This window comes from Labrus bergylta, chromosome 8, assembly GCF_963930695.1.
Source record: "Labrus bergylta chromosome 8, fLabBer1.1, whole genome shotgun sequence".
In the NCBI taxonomy this organism is placed as follows: domain Eukaryota; kingdom Metazoa; phylum Chordata; class Actinopteri; order Labriformes; family Labridae; genus Labrus; species Labrus bergylta.
In genome coordinates, this window is record NC_089202.1 from 31,650,994 (window position 1) to 31,660,993 (window position 10,000).

At 48.7% G+C, this 10,000-nt stretch overlaps 2 protein-coding genes across 2 annotated transcripts in view; one reads left to right on the top strand and one right to left on the bottom strand.

The window, feature by feature from the left end:
• The window catches only part of LOC110004094 (methyltransferase-like protein 27), an 11,218-nt gene extending 7,901 nt beyond the window's left edge, over window positions 1–3,317 (bottom strand). The window contains exon 1 of the mRNA XM_020659647.3: window positions 3,095–3,317. Coding sequence (XP_020515303.2) covers window positions 3,095–3,277 — 183 coding nt within the window. The 5' untranslated portion in view covers window positions 3,278–3,317. The remainder of the gene's footprint in view (window positions 1–3,094) is intronic.
• Window positions 3,184–10,000, top strand: part of syt11b (synaptotagmin XIb) — a 10,124-nt gene continuing 3,307 nt past the window's right edge. Inside the window, exons 1-2 of the mRNA XM_065957732.1 lie at window positions 3,184–3,484; window positions 8,012–8,946. Coding sequence (XP_065813804.1) covers window positions 3,451–3,484; window positions 8,012–8,946 — 969 coding nt within the window. The 5' untranslated portion in view covers window positions 3,184–3,450. The remainder of the gene's footprint in view (window positions 3,485–8,011; window positions 8,947–10,000) is intronic.

Consider the following 10,000-nt stretch of genomic DNA (forward strand, 5'->3'; position numbering starts at 1 on the left):
ACTGCATACTGATTTAGATAGTATACGTTCATTAAATAATAATCGCTTACAAGAAAAATGTAATCGATAATCGTTTTGTAGTCCACATTATTGTAAATGTTTCTTGTTGCATTGTGGGTTATAGGATCGGCCTAATTCAAAACAGAAAAAAGGAGCACGAGCGCAAAAAGAAAATAGATGACAAACAAAGCGCTGATAAAGGCTCTGTGCTGAAAAGCTGCTACCTAACATAAATATCCCTTTAATTTACCCCCCAATGAATTCACAATGAACTAAAAGTCCCAAACAAACGAAATATGCAAAATGATCTACGAGAGTTCAGTTCAAATTGTCCTTTTAGTCCACAGAAAAAGAAGGACTTTCACTTCGCGATTACCGCTTTACCCCGACAAACCAAAGACGTTTGATCATCCAGGACAGAGCAGCATAACACGATGTTTTCATATATTTTGGAATTTTAGATGATTATTCTTTTAATAACTACAAAACAGAACGACCTTATAGGGAGACAGAGCTCATAGCGGACGGACGAGCGAGATTGAGCGAGTGTGTCATTACTCACAGAGGAGAAAGATGAAACAGACAGACACCGAAATCATTCACCTGTTCTATTGTAACTTCATTTACCTGAGTAAAGTGTGCTCTACACTGCAGACTGTAGTCTCTGTTAACAGAATGTTTCTGTCAAAACAGCTTCAACGTGTGATGAGTGCATTGGTGGTGGTGGTGGTGGTGGTGGTGGTGGTGGTGGGTGGGTGGGGGGGTCTGGTCTGACAGGTAATGATGTCAACATTCACCAGGACTCAAAAAACACACCCAGTAAGCAATTAAACACAGATGAACAAGTCTGCCCTACAAAGCCAAAGTGCAGTATCTGCTCCTCAATCTGTGACAGTTTCATAGTTCTACTGCTTTATTTCCCAGAGATGTTGGGTTTTTTAGTTACGTAGTATCTGTAAAATACACTGTGAGGCAAACTGCAGTAAGTGACACTTACTGCAGTTTGCCTTCGTTTTAGGACCAACCAGGATAAGGCTCATAACCAGGACACTCAATTTAAAGGCACTGTGGAGGTTACTTACAGCACTCACTGGGTAAAAATATGCAGAAAAGGGAGATATGTAAAGCAAAGTTGTGAAAATGTTTCAGTTATTTTTGATACCAGATGTTTTAAAACGATTCAATCTGTGAATCTACAGATGTTAACGTAATATTTGTATCCAACGACTGCTGCAAGTGAAAGAGAGAGAACAGTGGTGGTTTCTGTTTATCAAGCACTTTTAAAGTCTCAAAAAGATGTAAAAGTTATGTTTATATCTCTCACTTGATGCCCAGGCTGATAAAACTGTTCTAATTACTTTCATCTAATCAATCACACCATTGTTTTTTAAATATCATTTTATACGCTTGGCAAACAAACAACACAAAAAGCTGGTGTGTGTGTGTGTGTGTGTGTGTGTGTGTGTGTTTGTGTCTGTGTGTGTGTGTGTATGTGTGTGTGTATGTGTATGTGTGTGTGTGTCTGTGTGTGTGTGTGTATGTGTGTGTGTATGTGTATGTGTGTGTGTGTCTGTGTGTGTGTGTGTATGTATGTGTGTGTGTTTTTGTGTGGGTGTGTATGTATGTGTATGTGTGTGTGTGTATGTGTGTGTGTGTGTGTGGTTGTGTATGTGTATGTATGTGTGTTTTTGTGTGTGTGTGTGTATGTGTGGTTGTGTATGTATGTGTGTTTTTGTGTGGGTGTGTGTATGTGTGGTTGTGTATGTATGTGTGTTTTTGTGTGTGTGTGTGTATGTATGTGTGTTTTTGTGTGTGTATGTGTGTGTGTGTGTGGTTGTGTATGTATGTGTGTTTTTGTGTGGGTGTGTGTATGTGTGTGTGGTTGTGTATGTGTATGTATGTGTGTTTTTGTGTGTGTGTGTGTGTGGTTGTGTATGTGTATGTATGTGTGTTTTTGTGTGGGTGTGTGTATGTGTGTGTGTGTGTGTGTGTGTGTGTGGTTGTGTATGTGTATGTATGTGTGTTTTTGTGTGGGTGTGTATGTGACTTCCTGTGTTTCTGCAACCAGCCTCTAGTGGACACTTGAGGAACTGCAGGATTTTACACTTCAGCATCGGCTTCATTTTTGAAAACCAGACAAAATAGTTCCGGTGCTTCTCTGGCAGCGCTACATGCTAAAGGTTAGCTTCATAGTTAGCTTCATAGTTAGCATACCGGTTCTGTGAGAACAGTAAACTTAAAGGCTGCTAATGACTTCCATAAAGAAGACGTGGTTTGATTGGTTGATTGAGTGACACACATAACGACCAATCAGTGTGGATTTCACACCAGAGGTAAAGTGATGCTTAGTGCTGCTCACAGAGGAAACAAACAGACCAATGAAACAGATCAGAGTTAAAGTAACAGAAATATAAATGTTAAGCCGCCTCACTCTGACGTTTAAAACAGAAATAAAATATAAAACACACTTCCTGTTTGGATGGTTTCCTCTTCATGTACATACAAGAACAATTCCTGTTTATTATCTAACACAGACTGACGCAGGGGGGCGGGGCCTACGCTCCCGCGAGGACCACTCCGGTGAGGAAGACAATATGGAGACATCTCACTCTGCACACATTTTGTGGGACCGAAGAAGCTGGGCTATAATGACAATATTTGATTTAACATTCGTTTTACCAGAAAAATATTCTGGTCAGAAGAAATCAGAAGTGTTGAGCAGAGAGAAACATGTGCAGGCAGTCGTCTAACAATCCTTTATCCTGCTTTAAATTTAAAATCTTCAAAGTCGACTAAATGTTCTAGTTTATAATAGAGCAAACACACTGAAAGCACTTTCACCAAAGACAGAGTGAGTTTTTGTAGTGACAAACATGATGATTATTGGAGATCAAAGGTTACAGCTGCTGGCTTTTCCTTTAGTTTGCTGCCTTGGACAGAGAAGGTTTGGGGGACAAAACACCTCATTAACGTTGTTATAAGTTGTAATGAATGTTTATATCACTTATAAGGACTGTTATAAAGCGTTATAAATCGGGCTTGATGCATTATAAGTTCATATAAAGTGTAACCGAAATCACTACATTTTATTCACATGTTTTCTTTTTCCTGCCGAGTGAGTCATCACTCTATTAGACGATCCTGGTCCAGTCGCAGCCTCCCTGCATCCTCGCGCGAGCATCACTGTGCACCGAGCCGAGCGGAGCCGAGCGGAGCCGAGCAGCGACCGACAGAGACACCGACCCTCCGAGCGGACGACGGCTCCGTCAGCGGGCATATGAGGACTTCACCCCCCGGTTCAGCGGCTTGTTTTCGGTGATTTCGCTCCTCGTCGCCTCTCTGGATGGATGTGAAGTAAAAAGGCCCCGCTGTCGTCAGTCGGTGTCCTCTCCATCTCTGCGCTCTTCTTCCCCCGCTCCGTCAGCACCGCATCCTGCCCTCATCCACAAAATGGCGGACATGATCGAGCTGGGACCCGCCTACGGTAAGAACCGGGCCCTCTCTGTGCTCCGCGTCCGAGCTGATTACCGTCCACATAGAGAGACCCTCCGTCGTGTTTTTGTCCTGCGTGTATGTTATTTTATCATCACTTCAGCGGCTCCGTGGGGTCTAAATGTCCTGTCGTCTTCACGCCGTTAGTGAGGCGTTGTCATGCCAACACCCTGAAAACTCCATCCGAAGAATTCACTCTTTAAAACGACCCAGCCGCCATGATGACCACCGTCAGTTAGCTGAATGATGTCACAGCACAGAGAGATCCACTATCAGCCTTTTAGCAATAAATCAGCAGAAACATGAAGAACAAGTGTCGTGTAAAGTCTCTAAACCAGCACTGATTCATTTATTTACACATTAATGTTATAATTCAGGATGTAAGATAAAAAGAGAACAGCAGGGCGGGCCGGTCAGGGTGGGTGGGGTGACGTCATGTCTGTGTCCTGTTTATTGTAGAAACAGAAATTCAACCTTTAATCGACGTTCATTTACTGATATTAGTGATAATAAGGAAGAAAAGATGGCGTGGAATAAAGCAGCAGACAGATCAAACATTGTGCTCTGATTTAATAAAACAAAAACAGAATATTATAAATAATTTAAAGGTCCAGTCAGTGACCTGTGTAGAGAGTGAGATGATAAAGGTATCTTACTCTCTGATCATTAAGGAAACATGTTATGTTGAAGTGCTGGCTTCTCTGACAACAATGCAGCAGCCAGTATGTCCTCCTTCTAACTTTACATTCTGCTCCTGAATGCTCTGGATTTGTTTGGACCAGAGAAGGTAGGCAGGTTTTGGATTTGAAAACAGCCTGACAAACCGCTCGGCTCCTACAAGAAGTGATCTGTTAACTGGGCTTGTTTACATCAGGGTAGCAGGACCGGCCCGTTTGTGGCTTCAGTTTAACAATGGACCGCCATCAAGTATCAGTTTGTAAAAATATGAAAAAGGATGATGTTTGACTGATTCAAATGGGTACTGCAGTCTAACATCATAGAGAGCTGTCCCCCCCCCCCCCCTCACTCAGGTCACCATGTGGTGGACTCTGAAGCTTCAGTGTTTATCCAGCTCTGCATGGGTCTGTAAACCTTTCTGTGTTCTAACCTCTCTCCATTTTTCAAAAGCATCTCCAATATTGATCCTAGTTTGAGCACGTTTCTGCTCGTGGAGCTTATTAGAAACATGCAGAGGCTTTTTAGGTCGGGTACAATCACTTCTATCTGAACCACTTCTCTTGACCGCTTCCATCGCTGCAACACCTGTTGACCTGATAACTGCTCTCATATCTGACAAACAGAGGGGCGTCCAAAACGGCCCTGTGGGGGGGGGGGGGTTCTTAAGGACGTTGTAAAACTTTACTCTTTGATATGTGGATCTGTTCTTTTAATGATGGTAGGATGGACGTGTAGTGAAGCTGTAAAGAAATCAGAATGAGTTGATTCAGTTTGCTGAGAATACAGACGAGGAGTAACAGCTGTGATGAGATGTAACCAGGGATGAATGTTCTGCTGATTTATATCCTCGAAGAGAAAAAGATCTAGATCACTGAGATATAAAATAAACTTTTACTGCAAACAGAATTTGTTTCTTTTTCAAACTCATGATTCATCTATAGTGAAACATTTTATATAAAGTCTCTCTGTCTGGACAGATCTGTAGAGTCATCACTGAGATTTAAAGATGGAGTCAGCAGGTGGTTCCTTCAAAATAAAATACATCTCCTAAAGTGAAGCTGCTCCATTGTCCCTTCTGGGCCTCCGTACATGTGTGGTGGTGACTGTGTCTGCAGAGACTCTGTCCTCTCACTGGATTTTACTGTTCTGATTTGTGACGGTTGACTGGTTGACGTTTGTGGGCGGAGCTGGTGTGTTTCCTCCAGCCAATGACAGCGCAGCAGGTGAGTTTAGGAGTGGATAAAGCTCGTTCTAAAATGAGGGTGAACCTTGTGTTGTCTTTTACCCGTGGACGTGGAGTTGGTCTGCTTCCTGTTGGACAGGAAGGTGACAAACACGGGCGGTTAGCTAGTGTGCATTAGCTTGCAGTGTAGGTACAAGCAGTAAACGTACACACTACTTCCTGCGGGGGCGGGGCTTCTGGGGGCGATGAGCACAGGAGGAGGGGCCAGTTTGAATGTTTACAAACATTTCTACTGACTCCATCTTTAGATGAATGGTTTGTAGTCCTGAAAGTAAAGAGAGGAAGATTAATGTGTGTGTGTGTGTGTGTGTGTGTGTGTGTGTGTGTGTGTGTGTCTGTGTGTCTGTGTGTGTGTCTGTGTGTGTGTGTGTGTGTGTGTGTGTGTGTGTGTGTCTGTGTGTCTGTCTGTGTGTGTGTGTGTGTGTGTGTGTGTCTGTGTGTGTGTGTGTGTGTGTGTGTGTGTGTGTGTGTGTGTCTGTCTGTCTGTGTGTGTGTCTGTCTGTCTGTGTGTGTGTGTGTGTGTGTGTGTGTCTGTGTGTGTGTGTGTGTGTCTGTGTGTCTGTGTGTGTGTGTGTGTGTGTGTGTGTGTGTGTGTCTGTGTGTGTGTGTGTGTGTGTGTGTGTGTCTGTGTGTCTGTGTGTGTGTGTGTGTGTGTGTGTGTGTGTTGCTAGGCAGCAAGCTCATTCAGCTCTTTCCAGAACATGACCTAATCAGCTGGAGTGTGAATGAAGAACAGGAAGTGGACATGTTTGGTTGTGTTGATGAGTGTGTTGTTGTTGTTGTTGTTGTTGTTGTCGTGTGAATGAACAGAGCTTCACTAATGACACAGTCTCCTACGCCGTGTCTCAACAGCACACGAGTGTCAGATATGGAGTAGAGAAAAGAGCGTGTCGGTCTCCCTCCTCGTCGAGCGGTAGAGAGGAAGGAGGGTCACATGATTAACTTCATGAACTGTGATTAAAGATCACGATGTGGGATTAAGTGTTTGTGTCCACAGACGGCTGGCAGCGGCCTCAACCTCCGCTTCAGAGCGCTTCTCAGCAGTGGTCGATGTTGCGCCATGTTTAAGCGCCGTGTCTTTAATATGGACTTTAATTCTTTGATTGATCATGAAGACGATTAAAGGAGTCCTGACATCAGCAGACGAGCGTCTCCTCCGCCACTGTGGAGGGAGAAGTGAGTGAGGGAGGAGGGAGTGAGGGAGTGAGGGAGGAGGGAGTGAGGGAGGAGGGAGGAGGGGGTAGGGAGTGAGGGAGTGAGGGAGGAGGGGGTAGGGAGTGAGGGAGGAGGGAGGAGGGGGTAGGGAGTGAGGGAGATGTTTACCTGCAGCTTTATGACAGCTTGAGGACCCACCTGTTTAGTTCACCTCTTCCTCTTCAGTCATTGGTTAAACAGCGTTTAGTGACCTTCACAGAGTCTGTTAGCGTGCACCCACACTCACCATCCGTACCGCCAAAGCACGTTTAACCCCCAAAGTCCAGATTGTTTGACCACTGTGAGCGCTCCGTCCTGTGCAGCCTCAGCCCTCGGCGGGCTCCGGCACGGTACAAAGACCGGGTACACAACGTGGACGTGACGTAAACGTGACATAATTGAAAATCCCCGTCTTGCATAATGGAGAAGTACAGGAGAGTTAGAGCGCCGTATCTGACAGAAAGGACTCCAAAGAAGGAAAGTTAGACCATCAGGGTGACTCTGAGACCTCGCTTCTTGTAAACAACGGGTCATATTGTGACGATGACGTACAGAGGTGGTCGAGCTGGTTGGACCTGGAGCAGTGTCAGCGCAGACCAGCGGGGGGGGGGGGGGGGCAGCATGCCTCAGTACATCCAGGGCAGCTGGGCCTTAAAGGGTCACACAGACGAGGATCTCTGATCTCTGTGATGATACAAATATTATAACACTCAAAAACAAGGTCAAAGACAGAAACTCCTCCCCTCACAATAAACAATATAAACACAAAACAATAAATGAACTTAAAGATTATGTGTGTGTGTGTGTGTGTGTGTGTGTGTGTGTGTGTGTGTGGGACAGATCAGGACAACAATCCTCGTCTGTACGCAGCGAACAAAGAGCTCCACAGACTCCTCCCCCTCCTGCTGCGTTTCTTCTTTACCCCGCCCTGCTCTTACTCTCTGCCTCCCCCTTCCTCCCCTCCTCTATCCTACTCCTTCACCTCCTCCTCCTCCTCTCCTACTCCCCCTCTTAAGTTTCCTCCTCATCCCCCCCTCACCTTGTTCCTCTGATGATTCTAATGAGACCTCAGGGGAGGTTTTGTGGTGACATCACTGTGTCTTTTAGCAGTGATGATGTCACACTACAAAAACTATGATGTCATCCTCTCTGACCAGAGGGAGAAACTGAATTGCCCTTCTGGGACAAATAAAGTTTTGTGAATCTGAATCTGAATCAGCCTCTGGACTGTGCTGGATGTAGTCCAGGTGCATCATGGGAGTCCTCTGCTCAGACTCAGTGTGGTATGTCGTCGTCCTTCATGTTGAAACTGAGAATTACAGCAGCAGTGTGTGACTTGAACGCAGCATGTGTTCATGTGTCTCTGTACTAACCCCCCCCCCCCCCCCCCCTTTTGTGTCTCAGCCATGTCTCCAGTCCTGGCGGGCTTCCTGGGCGCCGGCGTTCTGGTTCTGGTGGTGGTCGTTCTGGTCCTGCTTTGGTCTTTCTGTCAGCGGCGTTACCTGCGGATCTCTGGACGCTACAAGCTGCACGGCGACCGTTACTGTGACGCAGAGGACCCCCCCTACAAGTTCATCCACATGCTGAAGGGCATCAGCATTTACCCAGAATCCCTCAGCGGCAGCAAGAGAATCGTACGCGGCATCCGGCGTGCTGACCGCTCTGACCGTGACAGCGAGCGAGGCTGCCCGGGCGCCACAGGGCGGGGCATGGTGCTGGTGGACGCAGAGAACAACATCCTGGACGTCCCGGGTCAGCTACAGATGAGCCACTTGGTCCCCCCTGCTGGGCCAGGCCCCGCCCACAGCCAGGCTCGACTGGAGCGGGCGCTGCCGGTGCGAGCAGACTACTGCTGCCTGGACAGCAGCTCGTCCAGCAGCAGCCAGACCAGCAGCAAGACGGCGTCCCCCTTCACGCCAGCCTCCTCGGACCCCGAGCCCGAGCCCAGCCTGGGCGCCATCAGCCTCACTGTCGACTACAACTTCCCCAAGAAGGCCCTGGTGGTGACCATCGTAGGGGCCCGGGGCCTCCTCGCCATGGACGAGCAGGCGGGCAGCTCGGACCCGTACGTGAAGATGACCATCCTCCCAGAGAAGAAGCACCGCGTCAAGACCCGCGTGCTCAGGAAGACCCTGGACCCGCTCTTCGACGAGACCTTCACCTTCTACGGCGTGGCGTACAGCGCTCTCCCCGAGCTCACGCTGCACTTCCTGGTGCTCAGCTTCGACCGCTTCGCACGTGATGATGTCATTGGGGAGGCCATGGTGCCGCTGAAGGGCGTGGACCCGAGTACGGGGAGAGTCCACCTGAGCCAGCAAATCAGCAAGAGGAACATGCAGGTGAGGGGGGCGGGGCTAAACGGGTTGTTAAAGGAGTGCACATCCACAGAGTTCACTTAACGTTGGGAGTGAGGGAGGAGGAAGTGAGGGAGGAGGAAGTGAGGGAGGAGGCAGTGAGGAGAAGGCAGTGAGGGAGGACGCAGTGAGGAGAAGGCAGTGAGGGAGGAGGGAGGAGGCAGTGAGGAGAAGGCAGTGAGGGAGGAGGCAGTGAGGGAGGAGGCAGTGAGGGAGGAGGGAGGAGGCAGTGAGGAGAAGGCAGTGAGGGAGGAGGCAGTGAGGAGGAGGCAGTGAGGGAGGAGGCAGTGAGGGAGGAGGAGTGAGGGAGGAGGAAGTGAGGAGAAGGCAGTGAGGGAGGAGGGAGAAGGAAATGAGGAGAAGGCAGTGAGGGAGGAGGCAGTGAGGAGAAGGCAGTGAGGGAGGAGGCAGTGAGGAGAAGGCAGTGAGTGAGGAGGGAGGAGGCAGTGAGGGAGGAGGCAGTGAGGGAGGAGGCAGTGAGGAGAAAGCAGTGAGGGAGGAGGCAGTAAGGGAGGAGGCAGTGAGGAGAAGGCAGTGAGTGAGGAGGGAGGAGGCAGTGAGGGAGGAGGCAGTGAGGAGAAGGCAGTGAGGGAGGAGGCAGTGAGGAGAAGGCAGTGAGGGAGGAGGCAGTGAGGAGAAGGCAGTGAGTGAGGAGGGAGGAGGCAGTGAGGGAGAAGGCAGTGAGGGAGGAGGCAGTGAGGAGAAGGCAGTGAGTGAGGAGGGAGGAGGCAGTGAGGAGAAGGCAGTGAGGGAGGAGGCAGTGAGGGAGGAGGCAGTGAGGAGAAGGCAGTGAGGGAGGAGGCAGTGAGGGAGGAGGCAGTGAGGGAGGAGGCAGTGAGGAGAAGGCAGTGAGGGAGGAGGCAGTGAGGGAGGAGGCAGTGAGGGAGGAGGCAGTGAGGAGAAGGCAGTGAGGGAGGAGGCAGTGAGGGAGGAGGCAGTGAGGAGAAGGCAGTGAGGGAGGAGGCAGTGAGGAGAAGGCAGTGAGGGAGGAGGCAGTGAGGGAGGAGGCAGTGAGGGAGGAGGCAGTGAGGAGAAGGCA